The sequence below is a fragment of the Oncorhynchus gorbuscha genome, linkage group LG24, assembly GCF_021184085.1.
Source record: "Oncorhynchus gorbuscha isolate QuinsamMale2020 ecotype Even-year linkage group LG24, OgorEven_v1.0, whole genome shotgun sequence".
Classification (NCBI taxonomy): Eukaryota; Metazoa; Chordata; class Actinopteri; order Salmoniformes; family Salmonidae; genus Oncorhynchus; species Oncorhynchus gorbuscha.
In genome coordinates this window covers 58,146,518-58,171,867 of record NC_060196.1, presented here as the reverse complement: position 1 = coordinate 58,171,867, position 25,350 = coordinate 58,146,518, and the positions used below count along the sequence as shown (strand labels likewise).

The window sequence follows — 25,350 nt, the reverse complement described above, 5'->3', positions numbered from 1 at the left end:
GAATTTGTTCTTAACTGACTTGCCTAGTTAAATAAAGGTTAAAAAAAATACAATAAATAAATGGAAACATCTCTGCTGGGAAGATATACACTGCTTTTATGCTGATTTTAGAATATATATGCATGAAAATCCGTCGGCCAATGGCTGAAGTGCATTCAAATGTCAGAATTAAAAGATATGACGTAATTGTTTAAAAGCACTACCTGTTTAAACTACGGCATGCGACATGGTTCAAAGTGCCAATCAAAAAAATCTGCACAATCTACAGTTTCGTTTTTCTTCAAATTGCATCTGGAAGCTAAAAATAGGGATCATATATACTCTGTTAATGACCCGACAAAAAGAAAAGAGTAACGGAGAGAAATGAACGAGCGGAACGAGGAATTTGTGTTAAGTGCACGTTGGCCGCCATCTTTATGCCCCTCGACCTCTGGATGGAAACCTAGTTTATAACAAACAGGAATTAAGGAATTTAAATGACTGGAAAAATCAGTGATTATTATAGAGAGAATCTTAACTTCCATTGTCACATTTTCACTTTAGTCTCCCAGTGACATTAATGTGACAACAACAGCTATATAATATTGTCATGTCTGTTGGTGTTCCGCTACGGTATAAATCTAATCCATTACCTGTTCCACTGTTCCCAGTTCAGCCCCACGGTCCTCCAGGACACCCAGCGTGAATCTCACTGTCTGCCACATCTTGTTACAGAAGTGTCTACAGCTCAGCACCTGGGACACGGACAGACTGATGTCCTCACCTGATGGAAAGACAGAGAGAGAGAGAGAGACAGTGATATTGTTGCTATGGAAACAAACTGTTGTTTTTTTGTTGTTGTCAGAACTTTGGAAGACTACCTCGGCTATTCTCAAGAGAAAAACTACAAAGAGACCTCTTTCCTCAGATAAAACACCTGACATCAGGGAGACTCAGAGAGTCTGTAAGAGCAGAGTCACTCACCCTGGGCCTTGTAAGAGCAGAGTCACTCACCCTGGGCCTTGTCAGAGCAGAGTCACTCACCCTGGGCCTTGTCAGAGCAGAGTCACTCACCCTGGGCCTTGTAAGAGCAGAGTCACTCACCCTGGGCCTTGTAAGAGCAGAGTCACTCACCCTGGGCCTTGTAAGAGCAGAGTCACTCACCCTGGTCCTTGTAAGAGCAGAGTCACTCACCCTGGGCCTTGTAAGAACAGAGTCACTCACCCCGGGCCTTGTAAGAGCAGAGTCACTCACCCTGGGCCTTGTAAGAACAGAGTCACTCACCCTGGGCCTTGTAAGAACAGAGTCACTCACCCTGGGCCTTGTAAGAGCAGAGTGCGAAGCGGAGTGCGTCAGTACCACACTCTGGGATCCCCTTAGGGAAGTCTTTCCTCTGGACGCCATAGGGGACAAAGAGACAGGAGTCAGGGGCTGTATCCCAAAATGGCACCCTTAAGTCCCTATTCAGCACACTACTTTAGGGCTTTGGTCATGTGGAATAGGGTGCCATTCGGGACACAGTCAGGGAGAGAGCACAGAGGAAGTAAATGAACATGACCCACTCAGACGGAACAAATGACTGAGAGGAGGGAGTCGAGGGACGGCGGCGGGCAACTGACTGACCTGCGCTTCCATGGCGACCATGCTCTCACGGGGGTCAAGGTTGCCCTCCTCCACTTTCTCTTGGAGCCTCTGAGGAGGGGGGGGAACAAATGTGTGGTTTAAATTGGCAAAAAAAAACACAAACACAAGGTTGTAGGGTGAGACAGGGATGCAGCTTGAGCCCCAACCTCTTCAACATATATATCAACGAATTGGCGAGGGCACTAGAACAGTCTGCAGCACCTGGTCTCACCCTACTAGAATCTGAAGTCAAATGTCTACTGTTTGCTGATGATCTGGTGCTTCTGTCACCAACCAAGGAGGGCCTACAGCAGCACCTAGATCTTCTGCACAAATTCCATCTAGACACCGTTGCCCTAGAGCACACAAAATACTACACATACCCTCGGCCTAAACATCAGCGCCACAGGTAACTTCCACAAAGCTGTGAACGATCTGAGAGACAAGGCAAGAAAGGCCTTCTATGGCCTCAATATGAACATGTAATTCGTCATACCAATTAGGATCTGGCTAAAAATACTTCAATCAGTTATAGAACCCATTGCCCTTTATGGCTGTGAGGTCTGGGGTCTGCTCACCAACCAAGAATTCACAAAATGGGACAAACACCAAAATTCTGCCAAAATATCCTCAGTGTACAACGTAAAACACCAAATAATGAGCAGAATTAGGTCGATACCCTCTAATAATAAAAACCAAGAACAGAGCTATTAAATTCTACAACCACCTAAAAGGAAGCGATTCCCAAACCTTCCATAACGAAGCCATCACCTACAGAGAGTTGAACCTGGAGAAGAGTCCCCTAAGCAAGCTGGTCCTGGGGCTCTGTTCACAAACACAAACAGACCCCACAGAGCCCCAGTACAGCAACACAATTAGACCCAATCAAATGATGAGAAAACAAAAAGATAATTACTTGACACTTTGGAAAGAATCAACAAAAAAACATAGCAAACTAGGATGCTATTTGTCTCTAAACAGAGAGTACACATTGGCAGAATACCTGACCACTGTGACTGACCCAAACTTAAGGAAAGCTTTGACTATGTACAGACTCAGTGTGCATAGCCTTGCTATTGAGATCCATGTCTGCCTACGGTGGCCTCAAGAGAAGACAGGCTATGTGCTCACTGCCCACAACATGAGGTGGAAACTGAACTGCACTTCCTAACCTCCTGCCCAATGTATGACCATATTAGAGAGACATATTCCCCTCAGATTACACAGATCCACAAAGAATTTGAAAACAAATCCAATTTTGATAAACTCCAATATCTACTGGGTGAAATACCACAGTGTGCATCACAGCAGCAAGATGTGACCTGTTCCCACAAGAAAAGGGCAACCAGTGAAGAACAAACACCATTGTACATATTTATGCTCATTTATTTTCCCTTTTGTACTTTAATAACTATTTGCACATCCTTACAACACTGTATATATACATAATGACATTTGAAATGTCTTGATTCTTTTGGAGTGTAATGTTTACTGTTCATATTTTGTTTTTCACTTTTGTTTATTTTTTTACTCAACTTGCTTTGGCAATGTAAATATGTTTCCCATGCCAATAAAGCCCCTTGAATTGAATTTGAGAGAGCGCGAGAGAAGACATAAATAGTGGGAGAGAGAGAGAGAGAGAGCAAGAGAAGACAAATAGTGGGAGAGAAAGAGAGAGAAGACATAAATAGTGGGAGAGAAAGAGAGAGAAGACATAAATAGTGGGAGAGAAAGAGAGAGAAGACATAAATAGTGGGAGAGACAGTGAGCTTTTGTAATAAGTCATTACTTTTTAATCATGCTAGGTAAAATGTTAGAGTGGGAGAGCTCCACTACAGGGCAGATTGCCAAGAGCATATTTCCACTGCAGCAAGACATCCTCTACTCTCCTCACCCTCCTCTCTCTCTCTCTGTTGTTTTTACAGCCCAGAACAAGATGATCAATTCTGTGGCAGTAATGTCCTTCCACCACCATGATTTAGTGTTCTAATAGATACCGTTACTCCTAACAAGTCCTTTGTCTCCCGGCCAGGCTGGACAGGTCTGACCGTGATACTCCTAACAGGTCCTCTGTCTCCCGGCCAGGCTGGACAGGTCTGACCGTGATACTCCTAACAGGTCCTCTGTCTCCCGGCCAGGCTGGACAGGTCTGACAGTGTTACTCCTAACAGGTCCTCCGTCGTTACTCCTAACAGGTCCTCTGTCTCCCGGCCAGGCTGGACAGGTCTGACCGTGTTACTCCTAACAGGTCCTCTGTCTCCCGGCCAGGCTGGACAGGTCTGACCGTGTTACTCCTAACAGGTCCTCCGTCGTTACTCCTAACAGGTCCTCTGTCGTTACTCCTAACAGGTCCTCTGTCTCCCGGCCAGGCTGGACAGGTCTGACCGTGTTACTCCTAACAGGTCCTCTGTCTCCCGGCCAGGCTGGACAGGTCTGACCGTGTTACTCCTAACAGGTCCTCCGTCGTTACTCCTAACAGGTCCTCTGTCATTACTCCTAACAGGTCCTCTGTCGTTACTCCTAACAGGTCCTCTGTCTCCCGGCCAGGCTGGACAGGTCTGACCGTGATACGCCTAACAGGTCCTCTGTCTCCCGGCCAGGCTGGACAGGTCTGACCATGTTACTCCTAACAGGTCCTCTGTCTCCCGGCCAGGCTGGACAGGTCTGACCGTGTGTGTACCTCCAGAGAGATGCCAGAGATAACATCTAAAGGGTCGATGACATTTCCCAGAGATTTACTCATCTTCCTGCCATGCTTATCCCTCACCAGAGAGTGGAGGAGCACCTGGGAGAGAGAAAGAGGGAGGGAGAGAGAAATAGAGAGATGGGGAGGGAGACAGAGAGAGAGAGTAAGAATAGGGGCTCTAATTTATACTCTGTTGTTGTTATCAAGCGCTGTTAATGTCAGACCACGTTGTCGTTAGTATCAGACCACGTTGTCGTTAATATCAGACCACGTTGTCGTTAATATCAGACCACGTTGTCGTTAGTATCAGACCACGTTGTCGTTAATATCAGACCACATTGTCGTTAATATCAGACCACGTTGTCGTTAGTATCAGACCACGTTGTCGTTAATATCAGACCCCGTTGTCGTTAATATCAGACCACGTTGTCGTTAATATCAGACCACGTTGTCGTTAATATCAGACCACGTTGTCGTTAATATCAGACCACGTTGTCGTTAATATCAGACCACGTTGTCGTTAGTATCAGACCACGTTGTCATTAATATCAGACCACGTTGTCGTTAATATCAGACCACGTTGTCATTAATATCAGACCACGTTGTCGTTAGTATCAGACCACGTTGTCATTAATATCAGACCACGTTGTCGTTAATATCAGACCACGTTGTCGTTAGTATCAGACCACGTTGTCATTAATATCAGACCACGTTGTCATTAATATCAGACCACGTTGTCGTTAGTATCAGACCACGTTGTCATTAATATCAGACCACGTTGTCGTTAATATCAGACCACGTTGTCGTTAATATCAGACCACGTTGTCGTTAGTATCGCTACCTGTTTGAAGGGTAGCTGCCCAGTCAGTTCTGTGCCAAGCATCACCATCCTGGCCACCCAGAAGAAGATGAGGTCACTTCCTGTTTCCAGGATAGTGTTGGGGTAGAATTGCCTCAGGTCACTTGTCTGTGGGGGCATATTTGTAGGGGACACAACATGTCAAGTAAGCATGAGGAAGAGTGGGCACTTATATGGGGCATATTTTTAGTGGTTGATGTCATGAGTCCTAGACAATACAATGGATGCCTGAAAAGGCACCCTATTCCCTACATAGTGCACTACTTTAGACCATAGCCCTATGGGGAAAAGGTGCCATTTGGGACACAGATATTCTTTTGTTTGTGAAAAGTGAAACATATGGGGAGGAAATGCAAGTCAAGTACCTGCTGTGGCCAGCCCAACATGGCAAATGGGAAGAGCCCTGAGGAGAACCAGGTGTCCAATACATCAGGGTCTGACATGGAGAAAGAGAGAGAGAGAGAGAGAGAGAGAGAGGGTGTAAACGAGCCAATCGAAAACAAACCGACAACACAACAGGCTTGTGATAGTGTGGCACCACAGGGACTCTGAGTCATTGTTGTGCTACAAACAATTCAATGGAACGGTAGTAAAGCAGATCTCCCGACAGATAGACTTATTAAGGTGAGTCACCCTGAGTCAGTGTAATGGCGTCAGCAGTCACCCTGAGTCAGTGTAATGGCGTCAGCAGTCACCCTGAGTCAGTGTAATGGGGTCAGCAGTCACCCTGAGTCAGTGTAATGGGGTCAGCAGTCACCCTGAGTCAGTGTAATGGCGTCAGCAGTCACCCTGAGTCAGTGTAATGGTGTCAGCAGTCACCCTGAGTCAGTGTAATGGCGTCAGCAGTCACCCTGAGTCAGTGTAATGGTGTCAGCAGTCACCCTGAGTCAGTGTAATGGTGTCAGCAGTCACCCCGAGTCAGTGTAATGGTGTCAGCAGTCACCCTGAGTCAGTGTAATGGCGTCAGCAGTCACCCCGAGTCAGTGTAATGGGGTCAGCAGTCACCCTGAGTCAGTGTAATGGGGTCAGCAGTCACCCTGAGTCAGTGTAATGGTGTCAGCAGTCACCCTGAGTCAGTGTAATGGTGTCAGCAGTCACCCTGAGTCAGTGTAATGGTGTCAGCAGTCACCCTGAGTCAGTGTAATGGTGTCAGCAGTCACCCTGAGTCAGTGTAATGGTGTCATCAGTCACCCCGAGTCAGTGTAATGGTGTCAGCAGTCACCCCGAGTCAGTGTAATGGTGTCAGCAGTCACCCCGAGTCAGTGTAATGGCGTCAGCAGTCACCCTGAGTCAGTGTAATGGTGTCAGCAGTCACCCTGAGTCAGTGTAATGGCGTCAGCAGTCACCCTGAGTCAGTGTAATGGCGTCAGCAGTCACCCTGAGTCAGTGTAATGGCGTCAGCAATCACCCAGAGTCAGTGTAATGGCGTCAGCAGTCACCCTGAGTCAGTGTAATGGTGTCAGCAGTCACCCTGAGTCAGTGTAATGGTGTCATCAGTCACCCCGAGTCAGTGTAATGGGGTCAGCAGTCACCCTGAGTCAGTGTAATGGGGTCAGCAGTCACCCTGAGTCAGTGTAATGGCGTCAGCAGTCACCCAGAGTCAGTGTAATGGCGTCAGCAGTCACCCTGAGTCAGTGTAATGGGGTCAGCAGTCACCCTGAGTCAGTGTAATGGCGTCAGCAGTCACCCTGAGTCAGTGTAATGGCGTCAGCAGTCACCCTGAGTCAGTGTAATGGCGTCAGCAGTCACCCTGAGTCAGTGTAATGGGGTCAGCAGTCACCCTGAGTCAGTGTAATGGCGTCAGCAGTCACCCTGAGTCAGTGTAATGGCGTCAGCAGTCACCCTGAGTCAGTGTAATGGCGTCAGCAGTCACCCTGAGTCAGTGTAATGGCGTCAGCAGTCACCCTGAGTCAGTGTAATGGCGTCAGCAGTCACCCTGAGTCAGTGTAATGGCGTCAGCAGTCACCCTGAGTCAGTGTAATGGCGTCAGCAGTCACCCTGAGTCAGTGTAATGGCGTCAGCAGTCACCCAGAGTCAATGTAATGGTGTCAGCAGTCACCCTGAGTCAGTGTAATGGTGTCAGCAGTCACCCTGAGTCAGTGTAATGGCGTCAGCAGTCACCCTGAGTCAGTGTAATGGCGTCAGCAGTCACCCTGAGTCAGTGTAATGGCGTCAGCAGTCACCCTGAGTCAGTGTAATGGTGTCAGCAGTCACCCTGAGTCAGTGTAATGGCGTCAGCAGTCACTCCATATTTCCCAGCAGCCCGCTCTCTGGCCTCCTCCTCACTCCTGCCCCAGACCCAGAGCTCCTGAGGGAAATAACACACATCAATAAATAACGTTGTTTACAATACAGAAATATGACTGACAATTCGTTGATAAGTGTGACTGTGAGAGTGTGAAATCCAGCTGTAAACATGCAGTGCACCTCCTGAGTGTCAGTGGAATCTGAGAGAGTCACTCGATAGGCTGGAATCTGATGACCCCACCAAAGCTGCCTGGATATGCACCAATCACTGACGTGGAAAACACAAACAGGCATCACATTGTTAAAACCACATAAGTCATAACAAGGACTATTTTAATAAAACCAAGGGGTCAAAGAGCAACAATAAAACAATGAAGATGTCGGGGCCCGGTGTTGCTAGTTCAGCAGGAAGACAAAACAAACAGACTGGTTGTTGATTCTCTCACACGTCACACTATTATTGTTCAGTTCAGTCCGGAATATAAATGTGACTGACATCCTAGTTGGAAGATTCCAGATATCCTGATTATTTCTCTCTCCTTCTGAGAACCTTGCAGCTAGGTCCAGGGGGAGTAATAGTAATAGTTTCTCCACTCTTACTGACCTGATGTTGGAGAGCCAGCTACTCCATGTTTTGGTGTAGAAGTGAGGAATGATCTCTAACTGTCCCTCATCTACTGCCTGAGGGAGAGGAGAGAGACACACAGAGAGGGAGAGAGACAGAGAGAGAGAGAGAGAGAGAGAGAGAGAGAGAGAGAGAGAGAGAGAGAGAGAGAGAGAGAGAGAGAGAGAGAGAGAGAGAGAGAGAAAGAGGAGAGAAAGGGGGGGAGAGAAAGAGGGTAGAGAGAGAGAGAGAGAGAGAAAGAGAGAGAGAAAGAGAGTGGAGAGAGAAAGAGGGTGGAGAGAGAGAGAGAGAGAGAGAGAGAGAGAGAGAGAGAGAGAGAGAGAGAGAGAGAGAGAGAGAGAGAAAGAGGGTGGAGAGAGAAAGAGGTGGAGAGAGAAAGAGGGTGGAGAGAGAGAGAGAGAGAAAGAGAGAGAGAAAGAGGGTGGAGAGAGAAAGAGGGTGGAGAGAGAGAGAGAAAGAGGGTGGAGAGAGAGAGAGAGGGAAAGAGAAGAGAAAGAGGGGAGAGAGAGTCAGTGCCATGCATTACATCCTCTTCATTGTCATGTTCAAATGATAAACAGACCCTCTCACCAACACAGACCCTCTCACCAACACAGACCCTCTCACCAACACAGACCCTCTCACCAACACAGACCCTCTCACCAACACAGACCCTCTCACCAACACAGACCCTCTCACCAACACAGGGCAGTGGTTAAAAGCAGTGCACTACGTAGCGAATAGGGTGCCACTGAAGCAGACAGGCTGAGGTGACCTACAGCAAATACTACAACACAAAGAGACAGTCCAATCACCTGTATGGCTCTCTGGGCCATCTCTCCACAACGCACAAACCACTGCTTCTTCAACAAAGGTTCAATGACATCCCCAGAACGACTGACACACAGGAGGGGGAAAGAGGACAAGAGAAATAATTAGCAGAATAAGACAAAATAGCTTTACCATAGCAACTGGGTGTGGCCTTAACTCTATGGTGAGGTCAATAGGATAGTAAACAAGATGCTGACGACCCTGATGTGTTACCCTGACGTGTTACCCTGATGTGTTACCCTGACGTGTTACCCTGACATGTTACCCTGACGTGTTACCCTGGCGTGTTACCCTGATGTGTTACCCTGACGTGTTACCCTGACGCGTTACCCTGACGTGTTACCCTGACGTGTTACGTGTTACCTTGACGTGTTACCCTGGCGTGTTACCCTGACGTGTTACCCTGACGTGTTACCCTGGCGTGTTACCCTGGCGCGTTACCCTGACGTGTTACCCTGGCGTGTTCCCTGACGTGTTACCCTGACGTGTTACCCTGACGTGTTACGTGTTACCCTGACGTGTTACGCGTTACCCTGACGTGTTACGCGTTACCCTGACGTGTTACCCTGACGTGTTACGCGTTACCCTGACGTGTTACCCTGACGTGTTACGTGTTACCCTGACGTGTTACCCTGACGTGTTACGTGTTACCCTGACGTGTTCCCTGACATGTTACCCTGACATGTTACGTGTTACCCTGACATGTTACCCTGGCGTGTTACCCTGACGTGTTCCCCTGGCGTGTTACCCTGACGTGTTACCCTGGCGTGTTACCCTGGCGTGTTACCCTGACGTGTTACGCGTTACCCTGGCGTGTTACCCTGGCGTGTTCCCCTGACGTGTTACCCTGGCGTGTTACGTGTTACCCTGACGCGTTACCCTGGCGTGTTACCCGTTACCCTGACGTGTTACCCTGACGTGTTACGTGTTACCCTGGCGTGTTACCCTGACGTGTTACGCGTTACCCTGACGTGTTCCCTGACGTGTTCCCTGACGTGTTACGCGTTACCCTGACGTGTTCCCTGACGTGTTCCCTGACGTGTTCCCTGACGTGTTCCCTGACGTGTTACGTGTTCCCCTGACATGTTACCCTGGCGTGTTACCCTGATGTGTTACCCTGGCGTGTTACCCTGGCGTGTTCCCCTGGCGTGTTCCCTTGACGTGTTACCCTGGCGTGTTACGTGTTACCCTGGCGTGTTACCCTGGCGTGTTACCCTGGCGTGTTCCCCTGACGTGTTACCCTGGCATGTTACGTGTTACCCTGACGTGTTACCCTGGCGTGTTACGTGTTACCCTGACGCGTTACCCTGGCGTGTTCCCCTGACGTGTTACCCTGACGTGTTATGTGTTACCCTGGCGTGTTACCCTGTCGCGTTACCCTGACGTGTTACCCTGACATGTTACCCTGACGCGTTACCCTGGCGCGTTACCCTGGCGTGTTACCCTGGCGTGTTACCCTGGCGTGTTACCCTGGCGTGTTACCCTGGCGTGTTACGTGTTACCCTGACGTGTTACGTGTTACCCTGGCGTGTTACCCTGACGTGTTACGCGTTACCCTGACGTGTTCCCTGACGTGTTCCCTGACGTGTTACGCGTTACCCTGACGTGTTCCCTGACGTGTTCCCTGACGTGTTCCCTGACGTGTTCCCTGACGTGTTACGTGTTCCCCTGACATGTTACCCTGGCGTGTTACCCTGACGTGTTACCCTGGCGTGTTACCCTGGCGTGTTACCCTGGCGTGTTACCCTGGCGTGTTCCCCTGGCGTGTTCCCTTGACGTGTTACCCTGGCGTGTTACGTGTTACCCTGGCGTGTTACCCTGGCGTGTTACCCTGGCGTGTTCCCCTGACGTTTTACCCTGGCATGTTACGTGTTACCCTGACGTGTTACCCTGGCGTGTTACGTGTTACCCTGACGCGTTACCCTGGCGTGTTCCCCTGACGTGTTACCCTGACGTGTTATGTGTTACCCTGGCGTGTTACCCTGGCGCGTTACCCTGACGTGTTACCCTGACGTGTTACCCTGACGCGTTACCCTGGCGTGTTACCCTGGCGTGTTACCCTGGCGTGTTACCCTGGCGTGTTACCCTGGCGTGTTACCCTGGCGTGTTACGTGTTACCCTGACGCGTTACCCTGGCGTGTTCCCCTGACGTGTTACCCTGACGTGTTATGTGTTACCCTGGCGCGTTACCCTGGTGCGTTACCCTGACGTGTTACCCTGACATGTTACCCTGGCGCGTTAGCCTGGCGTGTTACCCTGGCGTGTTACCCTGGCGCGTTACCTGTTCTGTTATTCAGTTCATTTTGGGTAACTGATTGGATTTCTATGTGAAATTGCAGGAGATGGGCATTCTGGATGAACAGCAGGTAACCACATCTATCCCATATCTCTTCTGTACACATATTAGATTACTGACTAATAAATCACACCAGCTTCTGTTACATATAGATTACTGACTAAATCACAACAGGTTCTGTACACATATTAGATTACTGACTAAATCACAACAGCTTCTGTTACATATAGATTACTGACTAAATCACAACAGCTTCTGTTACATATAGATTACTGACTAAATCACAACAGGTTCTGGGATAACTGACAGAAATGATTCCTTTTAGCCAGCAATTCTGAATGTGTTGATTCATTCACTTTCCTCTGTGAAAAAAAACCCTGTCCTGTATGTCACTTGTAAACATACTGTCTTTCAGTGCAAAAGTAATCATTTTTTGAACTTATCCCATCATCTGGGTTTGATTTATCAGGGCACTACATTGTCAGGGCACTACATTGTCAGGGCACTACATTGTCAGGGCACTACATTATCAGGGCACTACATTGTCAGGGCACTACATTATCAGGGCACTACATTATTAGGGCACTACATTATTAGGGCACTACATTATTAGGGCACTACATTATCAGGGCACTACATTATTAGGGCACTACATTATTAGGGCACTACATTATCAGGGCACTACATTATCAGGGCACTACATTGTCAGGGCACTACATTATTAGGGCACTACATTATTAGGGCACTACATTATCAGGGCACTACATTATTAGGGCACTACATTATTAGGGCACTACATGATGTGATTCGAACACCCTTTCCGTCTCAAGAGAGAGAGGGAACAGACAGTGAATGTCTCCCTCTACCTGCAGACAGGTAAAGACATGGCATGATCCCTTTTCCCTCTGAAGAGCATCTTCTCTGTCAGTGCATCGATCACTTGTTCTCTGGCATCAAAACGCTTCACTCCCTGTGATGGGAGGGAAAGATTAGATATCTCTCAGATGTTACGCAACTGCCAGACAGAATACAGCAACTGACAACAACAATCTCTCGATGAGATAGTGTACCTCCAGCCATTGACCACAGAGAGGGGTCATTGTGCCGTCTCCTCCAATCACAGTGAGGCGAGGAAGAGAGTGCCGCTGGGAAAGCAGGAAGTCAGTGTGGTCGTGAGCTGGAGTAACTTTTACAGCACCTGAGAAACACAGACAGAAACAAACGGACAGACAGGGACAGACAGAGACAGACGCAGATGGACAGAGAAAGAGAGCGAGAGAGAGACAGAAAGAGACAGAGAGACAGACAGACAGGACAGAGACAGACAGAGAGACAGACAGGCGGATAGGACAGAGAGAGAGAGAGAGAGAGAGAGAGAGAGAGAGAGAGAGAGAGAGAGAGAGAGAGAGAGAGAGAGAGAGAGAGACAGAGACAGAGACAGAGACACAGACAGACAGAGAGAGAGACAGACGGACAGGATAGACACAGACACAGACGACACAGACACAGAGACAGACAGACAGACAGAACAATAAAGAAGGAATGGTTTTCAGAATAATCGTTGTTTTGTACCATAACAGCCTTTAGCATAACTAGCTTGTTCTTGTTCCTGATGCATTGCTGTTCAAATTCCATCAGATCATCAAGACCGTTCCTGTACCTGTACCCAGCTCCATGTCCACCATAGTGTCAGTGATGATGGGTAAGAGTCGGTCAGCGAATGGGTGTCTGCACTGTTTACCATGAACTGCCTGCAAGACAGATAGTAGTGAACCATTTAGAAGTCTCTGCTAAAAGACAACTCGTAATCATACACAGTGGTACAATAAAGATACATTTAGAAGTCTCTGCTAAAAGACAACTCGTAATCATACACAGTGGTACAATAAAGATACATTTAGAAGTCTCTGCTAAAAGACAACTCTTAATCATACACAGTGGTACAATAAAGATACATTTAGAAGTCTCTGCTAAAAGACAACTTTTAATCATACACAGTGGTACAATAAAGATACATTTAGAAGTATACTAGCCTGATATCGAGGGTCCTCGGGATGCACAGCGATGGCCACATCACCCAACATGGTCTCAGGACGAGTGGTCGACACTGCCACCTCTCCATCTAATAAAGAGAAAGAGAGAGTATAAACGACAGGAAAGATGGGAGAGATCCCAGAGAACAGCATACATACAGGAAGATCACGACTCAGATACATTTACATTTACATTACATTTAAGATCTATACATTTATACATTTAAGATCACATCTCAAATGGCACCCTATTCCCTACACAATGCACTACTTTTGTCCAGAGCCCTAAATAGGGTGCCATTTGGGACTCAAACTCAACCACTCACCCTGGCCGTCTATAGGGTAGCTAAAGGTGACCATGGTCCCAAACTCCACCCTGTTCTGGTAGCCAGGGACAGACAACAGGGTTCTGCCAGACAGCTGCTTGGAGTCAACCTGCCAGAACCGTCAACACATCTCTCATATAAAACACCACGATGATTCATCGTCTCAAGTTTACAATTCAATTCGTACAAACTGAAGCTGTACAGCATGTTCTGTAGCACAGAGCAAAGATGATGTTGTTGCTAAAGTGACATGCTAACACTATGAGAGTGGAGGGTCTCGTCTAATGGTTTAGACTAACCTCTACGTCGGAGGTGGCCGACTAACCTCTACGTCGGAGATGGCCGACTAACCTCTACGTCGGAGGTGGCCGACTAACCTCTACGTCGGAGGTGGCCGACTAACCTCTACGTCGGAGGTGGCCGACTAACCTCTACGTCGGAGGTGGCCGACTAACCTCTACGTCGGAGGTGGCCGACTAACCTCTACGTCGGAGGTGGCCGACTAACCTCTACGTCGGAGGTGGCCGACTAACCTCTACGTCGGAGGTGGCCGACTAACCTCTACGTCGGAGGTGGCCGACTAACCTCTACGTCGGAGATGGCCGACTAACCTCTACGTCGGAGGTGGCCGACTAACCGGAGGTCTAACGTCGGAGATGGCCGACTAACCTCTACGTCGGAGGTGGCCGACTAACCTCGTCGGAGATGGCCGACTAACCTCTCGTCGGAGGTGGCCGACTAACCTCTACGTCGGAGATGGCCGACTAACCTCTCGGACGTCGGAGGTGGCCGACTAACCTCTACGTCGGAGGTGGCCGACTAACCTCTACGTCGGAGATGGCCGACTAAACCTCTACGTCGGAGATGGCCGACTAACCTCTACGTCGGAGATGGCCGACTAACCGGAGATCTACGTCGGAGATGGCCGGAGACTAACCTCTACGTCGGAGATGGCCGACTAACCTCTACGTCGGAGATGGCCGACTAACCTCTACGTCGGAGATGGCCGACTAACCTCGGAGGTGGCCGACTAACGTCGGAGATGGCCGACTAACCTCTACGTCGGAGGTGGCCGACTAACCTCTACGTCGGAGGTGGCCGACTAACCTCTACGTCGGAGGTGGCCGACTAACCTCTACGTCGGAGGTGGCCGACTAACCTCTACGTCGGAGGTGGCCGACTAACCTCTACGTCGGAGGTGGCCGACTAACCTCTACGTCGGAGGTGGCCGACCAACCTCTACGTCGGAGGTGGCCGACTAACCTCTACGTCGGAGGTGGCCGACTAACCTCTACGTCGGAGGTGGCCGACTAACCTCTACGTCGGAGGTGGCCGACTAACCTCTACGTCGGAGGTGGCCGACTAACCTCTACGTCGGAGGTGGCCGACTAACCTCTACGTCGGAGGTGGCCGACTAACCTCTACGTCGGAGGTGGCCGACTAACCTCTACGTCGGAGGTGGCCGACTAACCTCTACGTCGGAGGTGGCCGACTAACCTCTACGTCGGAGGTGGCCGACTAACCTCTACGTCGGAGGTGGCCGACTAACCTCTACGTCGGAGGTGGCCGACTAACCTCTACGTCGGAGATGGCCGACTAACCTCTACGTCGGAGATGGCCGACTAACCTCTACGTCGGAGGTGGCCGACTAACCTCTACGTCGGAGGTGGCCGACTAACCTCTACGGAGGTGGCCGTCGGAGGTGGCCGACTAACCTCTACGTCGGAGGTGGCCGACTAACCTCTACGTCGGAGGTGGCCGACTAACCTCTACGTCGGAGGTGGCCGACTAACCTCTACGTCGGAGATGGTCGACTAACCTCTACGTCGGAGATGGACTATATCAGAGAATATAGACTATATCAGAGATGATAGACTATATTAGAGATGATAGACTATATTAGAGATGATAGACTATATTAGAGATGATAGACTATATCAGAGATGATAGACTATATCAGAGATGATAGACTATATCAGAGATGATAGACTATATCAGAGATGATAGACTATATCAGAGATGATAGACTATATCAGAGATGATAGACTATATCAGAGATGATAGACTATATTAGAGATGATAGACTATATCAGAGATGATAGACTATATCAGAGACGATAGACTATATCAGAGACGATAGACTATATCAGAGACGATAGACTATATCAGAGACGATAGACTATATCAGAGACGATAGACTATATCAGAGACGATAGACTATATCAGAGACGATAGACTATATCAGAGACGATAGACTATATCAGAGACGATAGACTATATCAGAGACGATAGACTATATCAGAGACGATAGACTATATCAGAGGTGATAGACTATATCAGAGATGATAGACTAACCTCTATATCAGAGATGGCCGACTCCAAAGCACAGCTCCAGTTGACCAGCCCCTCAGAGCGATAGATCAGACCAGAGTCACACAGCCTTACAAAGGCCTCGGTCACAGCACTGCTGAAGCCCTGAAAATACCCACACACAAAAGGTACACACACGCACACAGGAAGAAAGATCTGAGCGGACAATAACATAACCTGTATGTGATAATGACATCAATAACATAACCTGTATGTGATAATGACACCAATAACATAACCTGTATGTGATAATGACACCAAAAACATAACCTGTATGTAATAATGACATCAATAACATAACCTGTATGTAATAATGACATCAATAACATAACCTGTATGTAATAATGACACCAATAACATAACCTGTATGTAATAATGACACCAATAACATAACCTGTATGTGATAATGACACCAAAAACATAACCTGTATGTGATAATGACATCAATAACATAACCTGTATGTGATAATGACATTGATAACATAACCTGTATGTGATAATGACATCAATAACATAACCTGTATGTAATAATGACATAAATAACATAACCTGTATGTAATAATGACATCAATAACATAACCTGTATGTGATAATGACACCAATAGCATAACCTGTATGTGATAATGACACCAGTAACATAACCTGTATGTGATAATGACACCAATAACATAACCTGTATGTGATAATGACACCAAAAGCATAACCTGTATGTGATAATGACACCAATAGCATAACCTGTATGTGATAATGACACCAATAGCATAACCTGTATGTGATAATGACATCAATAACATAACCTGTATGTAATAATGACATCAATAACATAACCTGTATGTAATAATGACATCAATAACATAACCTGTATGTAATAATGACATCAATAACATAACCTGTATGTAATAATGACATCAATAACATAACCTGTATGTAATAATGACATCAATAACATAACCTGTAGTAGACCAGACTTGCTTTCTGTTTCTGTAGCATTATCAACACCCCCTGGACAGGACACTAGTCTATCTCCTGTTTCTGTAGCATTATCAACACCCCCTGGACAGGACACTAGTCTATCTCCTGTTTCTGATCAACACCCCCTGGATAGGACACTAGTCTATCTCCTGTTTCTGATCAACACCCCCTGGATAGGACACTAGTCTATCTCCTGTTTCTGATCAACACCCCCTGGATAGGACACTAGTCTATCGCCTGTTTCTGATCAACACCCCCTGGATAGGACACTAGTCTATCTCCTGTTTCTGATCAACACCCCCTGGATAGGACACTAGTCTATCGCCTGTTTCTGATCAACACCCCCTGGATAGGACACTAGTCTATCTCCTGTTTCTGATCAACACCCCCTGGATAGGACACTAGTCTATCGCCTGTTTCTGATCAACACCCCCTGGACAGGACACTAGTCTATCGCCTGTTTCTGATCAACACCCCCTGGATAGGACACTAGTCTATCTCCTGTTTCTGATCAACACCCCCTGGATAGGACACTAGTCTATCTCCTGTTTCTGATAAACACCCCCTGGACAGGACACTAGTCTATCGCAGCACCGTATCTCCAATCTATTTCCTTAATGCTGAGACTCATAGGCTCCCATTTCTACAGTCTCTGGTAGGACTTGGCCCAGGGATCGAACTCCCAACCATCCAATCTCAGGGCGGACATTCTAACCACAAGGCCAGTGAGTCTGTGATGATGTAGTGTAATAGTACTGTCTTACTGGATCCATGGTGAAGCAGGATCTGCTCCAGTCCAGAGACGCACCAAGTATCCTCAGCTGGTGATAGATCTCCTCTCCCTTCCTGGAACACACACAGAGACAGAACCCATACTAGAACACACAGACAGACAGAACCCGTACTGGAACACACAGACAGACAGAACCCATACTAGAACACAGACAGAACCCTTACTAGAACACACAGACAGACAGAACCCGTACTGGAACACACAGACAGACAGAACCCGTACTGGAACACACAGACAGGCAGAACCCGTACTGGAACACACAGACAGGCAGAACCCTTACTGGAACACACAGACAGACAGAACCCGTACTGGAACACACAGACAGACAGAACCCTTACTAGAACACACAGACAGACAGAACCCGTACTGGAACACACAGACAGGCAGAACCCGTACTGGAACACACAGACAGGCAGAACCCTTACTGGAACACACAGACAGAACCCTTACTGGAACACACAGACAGACAGAACCCGTACTGGAACACACAGATAGAACCCTTACTAGAACACACAGACAGACAGAACCCTTACTAGAACACACAGACAGACAGAACCTGTACTGGAACACACAGACAGAACCCTTACTAGAACACACAGACAGACAGAACCTGTACTGGAACACACAGACAGAACCCTTACTAGAACACACAGACAGACAGAACCTGTACTGGAACACACAGACAGAATCCTTACTAGAACACACAGACAGAACCCTTACTAGAACACACAGACAGAACCCTTACTAGAACACACAGGCAGAACCCTTACTAGAACACACAGACAGAACCCTTACTAGAACACACAGACAGACAGAACCTGTACTGGAACACACAGATAGAACCCTTACTAGAACACACAGACAGACAGAACCCGTACTGGAACACACAGACAGACAGAACCCTTACTGGAACACACAGACAGACAGAACCCGTACTGGAACACACAGACAGACAGAACCCTTACTGGAACACACAGACAGAACCCTTCCTGGAACACACAGACAGACAGAACAGAAACCAGATAGAACCCTTACTAGAACACACAGACAGACAGAACCCTTACTAGAACACACAGACAGACAGAACCCGTACTGGAACACACAGACAGACAGAACTTAGAACACACAGACAGACAGAACCTGTACTGGAACACACAGACAGACAGAACCCTTACTACTGGAACACACAGACAGACAGAACCCTTACTAGAACACACAGACAGACAGAACCCGTACTGGAACACACAGACAGAACCCTTACTAGAACACACAGACAGACAGAACCCATACTGGAACACACAGACAGACAGAACCCTTACTGGAACACACAGACAGAACCCTTACTAGAACACACAGACAGACAGAACCTGTACTGGAACACACAGACAGAACCCTTACTAGAACACACAGACAGACAGAACCTGTACTGGAACACACAGATAGAACCCTTACTAGAACACACAGACAGACAGAACCTGTACTGGAACACACAGACAGACAGAACACACAGACAGACAGGTACTGGAACACACAGACAGACAGACAGAACAGAACCTGTACTGGAACACACAGACAGACAGAACCCTTACTGGAACACACAGACAGACAGAACCCGTACTGGAACACACAGACAGACAGAACCCTTACTGGAACACACAGACAGAACCCGTACTGGAACACACAGACAGACAGAACCCTTACTAGAACACACAGACAGACAGAACCCGTACTGGAACACACAGACAGAACCCTTACTAGAACACACAGACAGACAGAACCCTACTACAGACAGAACACTGGAACACACAGACAGAACCCTTACTAGAACACACAGACAGACAGAACCTGTACTGGAACACACAGACAGAACCCTTACTAGAACACACAGACAGACAGAACCTGTACTGGAACACACAGACAGAACCCTTACTAGAACACACAGACAGACAGAACCTGTACTGGAACACACAGATAGAACCCTTACTAGAACACACAGACAGAACCAAACATGAAAATAGAATCACCTTGCTTTATCTCATTAAGAAGATGGATAGTTGTAGGATTCTACTAATGACAGTGGAAAGCAGTGTCAGAGAACAGCAGGCAGAGGAGAGAAACAGAAAAAGGGAGAGAGAAAGAGAGAGAGACGAATAATAAGAGGACAGAAAGGGACCTCATACTCACTCTTTCTTCCACGTCCACACCTCCTTTAGAAACTCCTCCCTGCTGAGGTCCTGTCTTCGCTTGCCTCGTTCCCTAAACAACCTCCTCTCCACCACCGTCTGAGATTAAGACCAGAAGGTTGGACACAGGTTTTACATTTAGCTTGAAAGAGAAGCAAATGTGAAAGATAATATGGATTGCCAGGTCAGGAAGACATACCTGCGTAGCGATGCCTGCATGGTCACAGCCTGGTACCCAGACAACTTTGTAGCCCTGCATCCTCCTCCTGATACAACCACACATTCAGTCAGTACAACAATACACTTCATCACATCTCCTAAAACATGTCAAATACATTAGCCGTTCAAAAAGTAACACATTTCACAAGGAAACATCTCTAAAACGACTGATTCTATTATTGTCCGTGAGAAATAGTTACCAGCGGACCAATGCATCCTCTATGGCCACTGTGAGTGCATGGCCGAGGTGCAGCGTGCCAGTCACATTAGGCGGAGGGATACACATTGAGAAGGAGCGATTCACAGCATGTGGCAGTCTGTCCTAAACGTTGATACAACAACAAAAATAACAACATGGGCATTAGACTAAATCTAACTATTAAAGCTGTGTTATCCAGATAGATTGTTATTAGAGCTGTGTTATCCGGATAGATTGTTATTAGAGCTGTGTTATCCAGATAGATTGTTATTAGAGCTGTGTTATCCAGATAGATTGTTATTAGAGCTGTGTTATCCAGATAGATTGTTATTAGAGCTGTGTTATCCAGATAGATTGTTATTAGAGCTGTGTTATCCAGATAGATTGTTATTAGAGCTGTGTTATCCGGATAGATTGTTATTAGAGCTGTGTTATCTGGATAGATTGTTATTAGAGCTGTGTTATCCGGATAGATTGTTATTAGAGCTGTGTTATCCGGATAGATTGTTATTAGAGCTGTGTTATCCGGATAGATTGTTATTAGAGCTGTGTTATCTGGATAGATTGTTATTAGAGCTGTGTTATCTGGATAGATTGTTATTAGAGCTGTGTTATCCGGATAGATTGTTATTAGAGCTGTGTTATCCGGATAGATTGTTATTAGAGCTGTGTTATCCGGATAGATTGTTATTAGAGCTGTGTTATCCGGATAGATTGTTATTAGAGCTGTGTTATCCGGATAGATTGTTATTAGAGCTGTGTTATCCAGATAGATTGTTATTAGAGCTGTGTTATCCAGATAGATTGTTATTAGAGCTGTGTTATCCGGATAGATTGTTATTAGAGCTGTGTTATCTGGATAGATTGTTATTAGAGCTGTGTTATCTGGATAGATTGTTATTAGAGCTGTGTTATCTGGATAGATTGTTATTAGAGCTGTGTTATCTGGATAGATTGTTATTAGAGCTGTGTTATCTGGATAGATTGTTATTAGAGCTGTGTTATCTGGATATATTGTTATTAGAGCTGTGTTATCTGGATAGATTGTTATTAGAGCTGTGTTATCTGGATAGATTGTTATTAGAGCTGTGTTATCTGGATAGATTGTTATTAGAGCTGTGTTATCCGGATAGATTGTTATTAGAGCTGTGTTATCCGGATAGATTGTTATTAGAGCTGTGTTATCCGGATAGATTGTTATTAGAACTGTGTTATCTGGATAGATTGTTATTAGAGCTGTGTTATCTGGATAGATTGTTATTAGAGCTGTGTTATCTGGATAGATTGTTATTAGAGCTGTGTTATCTGGATAGATTGTTCCTAACATGGGAGCATCATCAGGCAGTATGAAATATGGCTTATTATAATGCTCTATTCACTTACATTGATCTCTGGGGTGAAGAAGCCTTCTTTCTCCCACCACGAGTACCAACTGGTCTCCACATACTCCGGGCTGTAGGACGAAGGGAAGGGCAGGGTGGTGTCTAAACAAGGGATGGTGAATAAGAAGAGAGGAATTTATTTAGCGAGAGAGTGTTGCCACACGGGAGCAAGGCGAGTGCGTCAATAGACCACTTGTTGTATTATCCCAGTGAAACCAGCCTGATCTCTGCGTTCAGGACAGGACGTAAGGGTGGGTGTAAGTCTTTTAGGACTGGGAATTGCCAGGGACGTCACGATACGATATTATCACAATACGATATTATCACGATACTTAGGTGCCGAAACGATATGTATTGCGATTCTCCTGATTCTATATGTATTGCAATTCGATACTGTGATTTCTGTTGAGATTTGATGTTACAAACATATTGCTCACCATATGTCTGCTGCAGAGGGACAAGACAGAGACATGTTAACGAGTTTTGAATCAGTCATGGAAATAAAAGTGCTGAAAACACATTGGCTCCCTATTTAAAAAGAAGATGGAAATCAAGCTATGAAGGAAAAATACTGGAGTATTGCCAACTAGCGTAAAAAATATTATTGCGATATTGTGAGAACGATACAATATATATCTTCAAAAAGAATATGCCCATTATGTAACTGTATCCATTTTGTCCTCCATCACTAAAGTCTTTGGGACATTCATTACCTTTCTTCTCCCCAGGAGGTGTTGAAACACTGTACGCTATCCTCTCTTTCTCACTCCATTTCATTCCTTGATCTTCAACATTCTGAAAATGGATTTAACTTTCATGTAAAACAAAACAAGTCTCTGTCTTTGTTTGTTATGTGTAAGAGTCCACTAACTAGGAGTGAGGTCACCTACGTTGTGTTGACTTCTCAGTATGGCCTCCTCCTTATCTCTCCTCCGCCTCTCTTTCTCCGCCTGGGTCCGGGGAGTAGATTGAGGAGGAGGTTTTTCCACATTGTGAGCATAGAGCCTACTTGAACATTTTCTGTGTATTGCCCTCTCTGCTGCCCTCACAGAGAGGCCACAGGCGGACCTCCACATCCCCTGCAAAACAAATCAAGAAAAAATGAAAGCAAAGCAAATAAGGCAGCCAGTGATATCCGATAGACTACATGAGTCTAGGAGCCCCTTCATTGGAAACATTTTAAAGACATTTTCAAATACATTCCAATAATACATTTCAAACATGCCATGGGTCTAGGCATTTGCTTTCTGTTTGCTAATTACGCTGCCTAGATAAGTGCATGAATGATAATTGAAGCTAGGTGATCCATTGGGGTAAAACAGACTCAAGATAATATTTTAAATGCACCTCTTCAGAGACTTCTGTCACTTTGCTACGTTGCTGTTTTATAGTCATCCTCATAATAATATATATTGATTGAGCGCTGTTGACTACATTATTCCAATGAATGATAAATAATATGTGCTCTACCTTCAAGATGACGTGCTCGTGGGCGCAGACATGTTAAACTAGCTGCGACCTTTCAACTACGACCTAACGGAGAATATACTCATTTGTTCACTATATCTTAATTGTAATGTGTTTGACACTTTATCAAACACTTTATGAATTATGTAGAACTGATAACCTAAACAGATTTTACAGTTTCTTATTGACTAGCTATGTCTTTCGTGTCCCAACCATAGCAAAAGTGCATCAAGCTCAATGTTTCCCACCGGACTCGTTTGTGCGGCCAGCAACCGGAAGTGGTCCGTCTGTGAATTCCTTCCCCCCAAAAATATTCTCGTCGAACGTCCAAAGAGGAGTCAGAGTATCTCGACAGGGTTGATCACGATTAATTCGACTCAACGTGTCGGATTGAAGAAACAGAGTGATTGTTGTTCATAAAATAACGTCAGTTGACATTTTGCTTGTTGACAGCTGGTACGAGTTCAAAACCGACAGGTTAATATCAGGATGGCGGAGGCGCCAGGTACTTCTAGCGAGACGATAACGGAGACCGTTCAAGTTGACACACCGCCACCGCCCCAGCAGGTAAGCTAGCTATAGAAACTGCTATAATTAGCGAATAATATGATGAAGAAGGATAATAACTAGGTAGATATGCATCATGTGGCCGCACCAAAGATTGGAGCTAACGTTAGCTAGGTATTTTAACTAACTCCAGTTAGCTAGTTACCATTAGCACCACAGCCATAATAACCGTTAGCTAGCTCATAGAATCATGACGAAATTATAATATGCCATTTAGCAGACGCTTTTATCCAAAGCGACTTACAGTCATGTGTGCATACATTCTACGTATGGGTGGTCCCGGGAATCGAACCCACTACCCTGGCGTTACAAGCGCCATGCTCTACCAACTGAGCTACAGAAGGACCACAAATTATTGATCTTACTTCACTTGATCTAGCCTAGCTGCCAAGTTTAGTACATGACCAGTAGTACACGTAAATATGATGTCGACTGGCTACAGGGCCCTGTTGACAAGAGAAACACCCAATGCCTGTTATGTGTATGAAGGTGAATCTCAAAAACAGACTCCTCTCTGCGTGTCTCAGGAGGGACGTAGCCTGACCATCAAGCTGAGGAAGAGAAAGACTGACAAGAAGGTGGAGTGGTCCAGTGACACAGTGGACAACGAGCATCTGGGAAGGAGGTCCTCCAAGTGTGAGTGTCCATTTCCCACCTGTTTCCCGACTGTTCAGATGCAGTCACCTGTTCTGTCATCGTCCCAGCTGGCTCTCTGCGATAGATACCTGGGGGTGATGTTATTTACACAGGCCTGTGCATGCTGCAGTTCTAGATGTTATTGGTGGCTGATGACTGAGTATTCTTGACCCCTCCCCCAGGTTGCTGCGTCTACGAGAAGCCCAAACAGTTTGGGGAGTCCTCCTCTGAAAGTGAGGGAGATGACGAGGGCTGTGGAAGTGCACACTGCATTCTGGGACATGGGAAAGACGGCAGGCATGGACACAGAGGAGGGGGTGGGGGAACGGTTCCTCCAAGCTCTGGGGGATCACATGCCCACTAATGATTAGGAATGGTGCTGAGGGAGGAATGGAGCATAGGGATTATTCAGTCGATGACAATGACACATTATACTGCTACACACACGCTCTCATTTAGTTCAGTCACTGCAGTACTGAGAGGAAAAGGACGAGACAGATAAAACTGAGGGAGGGAGAGAGCCTATATTTCTGCCTGTTTGATAAGAAAAAGGGGTACAATCATTTTCCTTATTTTTATAAATAATAATTATCCTTATTTATTGATTTGTCGTAATACATGATTTTACTTAATTATGTGTCAGTATCTTAGCCTGAGTGCCAGACAGTGTTCCATCTTGTCAAACAAGGATTTGGAAATATGAATATGTAACATTGTAGAGTGCATAAATAGTCTAGTACCCAGGCTACCACTAGGACTGGGTCCCAAATGACACCCTGTTCCCTATATACGGCCCTGGTCAGAAGTATTCACCCCTCTTGGCATTTTTCCTATTTTGTTCCATTACAACCTGACATTTTAAATGTATTTTTATTTGGATTTCATGTAATGGACAGACACAAAATAGTCCCAATTGATGAAGTGAAATGAAAAAAATTACTTGTTTCAACAACAAAAAATGTGAAAGTGGTGCATATGTAACGAACCCCTTTGCTATGAAGCCCTTAAATAAGATCTTGTGCAACCAATTACCTTCAGAAGTCACATAATTAGTTAAATAAAGTCCACCTGTGTGCAA

At 46.3% G+C, this 25,350-nt stretch overlaps 2 protein-coding genes across 3 annotated transcripts in view; one reads left to right on the top strand and one right to left on the bottom strand.

The window, feature by feature from the left end:
- Positions 1–23,323, bottom strand: part of vars2 (valyl-tRNA synthetase 2, mitochondrial) — a 29,095-nt gene extending 5,772 nt beyond the window's left edge. The window contains exons 1-24 of one of the 2 annotated variants that reach the window (XM_046325442.1): positions 23,073–23,323; positions 22,493–22,681; positions 22,316–22,397; positions 21,604–21,704; positions 20,222–20,343; positions 20,002–20,068; positions 19,804–19,901; positions 17,591–17,672; positions 15,840–15,959; positions 13,485–13,593; positions 13,159–13,247; positions 12,786–12,876; positions 12,196–12,323; positions 11,992–12,095; positions 8,814–8,895; positions 7,999–8,075; positions 7,575–7,662; positions 7,362–7,455; positions 5,513–5,583; positions 5,130–5,255; positions 4,283–4,387; positions 1,603–1,671; positions 1,294–1,372; positions 633–763 (exon numbers count right to left, since the gene is read on the bottom strand). In XM_046325442.1, coding sequence (XP_046181398.1) covers positions 633–763; positions 1,294–1,372; positions 1,603–1,671; positions 4,283–4,387; positions 5,130–5,255; positions 5,513–5,583; positions 7,362–7,455; positions 7,575–7,662; positions 7,999–8,075; positions 8,814–8,895; positions 11,992–12,095; positions 12,196–12,323; positions 12,786–12,876; positions 13,159–13,247; positions 13,485–13,593; positions 15,840–15,959; positions 17,591–17,672; positions 19,804–19,901; positions 20,002–20,068; positions 20,222–20,343; positions 21,604–21,704; positions 22,316–22,397; positions 22,493–22,678 — 2,301 coding nt within the window. In that variant the 5' untranslated portion in view covers positions 22,679–22,681; positions 23,073–23,323. The remainder of the gene's footprint in view (positions 1–632; positions 764–1,293; positions 1,373–1,602; positions 1,672–4,282; positions 4,388–5,129; positions 5,256–5,512; positions 5,584–7,361; positions 7,456–7,574; positions 7,663–7,998; positions 8,076–8,813; positions 8,896–11,991; positions 12,096–12,195; positions 12,324–12,785; positions 12,877–13,158; positions 13,248–13,484; positions 13,594–15,839; positions 15,960–17,590; positions 17,673–19,803; positions 19,902–20,001; positions 20,069–20,221; positions 20,344–21,603; positions 21,705–22,315; positions 22,398–22,492; positions 22,682–23,072) is intronic. The other variant, XM_046325441.1, reaches the window with a different exon arrangement.
- Positions 23,324–23,348: 25 nt separating this feature from the next.
- Positions 23,349–25,350, top strand: ppp1r11 (protein phosphatase 1, regulatory (inhibitor) subunit 11). The gene is made up of 3 exons (XM_046325443.1): positions 23,349–23,636; positions 24,164–24,272; positions 24,455–25,350. Exons 1-3 carry the CDS (start codon positions 23,559–23,561, stop codon positions 24,634–24,636), a joined length of 369 nt encoding a protein of 122 aa, XP_046181399.1. The 5' UTR covers positions 23,349–23,558; the 3' UTR covers positions 24,637–25,350.

Bases quoted from the DNA above. Each gene is read 5' to 3' on its own strand.
- ppp1r11 (XM_046325443.1), top strand. From the start codon at position 23,559: ATGGCGGAGGCGCCAGGTACTTCTAGCGAGACGATAACGGAGACCGTT. The intron at 23,637-24,163 runs GTAAGCTAGCTA...TGCGTGTCTCAG, and splicing joins CACCGCCACCGCCCCAGCAG to GAGGGACGTAGCCTGACCAT. The intron at 24,273-24,454 runs GTGAGTGTCCAT...CCCCTCCCCCAG, and splicing joins GGGAAGGAGGTCCTCCAAGT to GTTGCTGCGTCTACGAGAAG.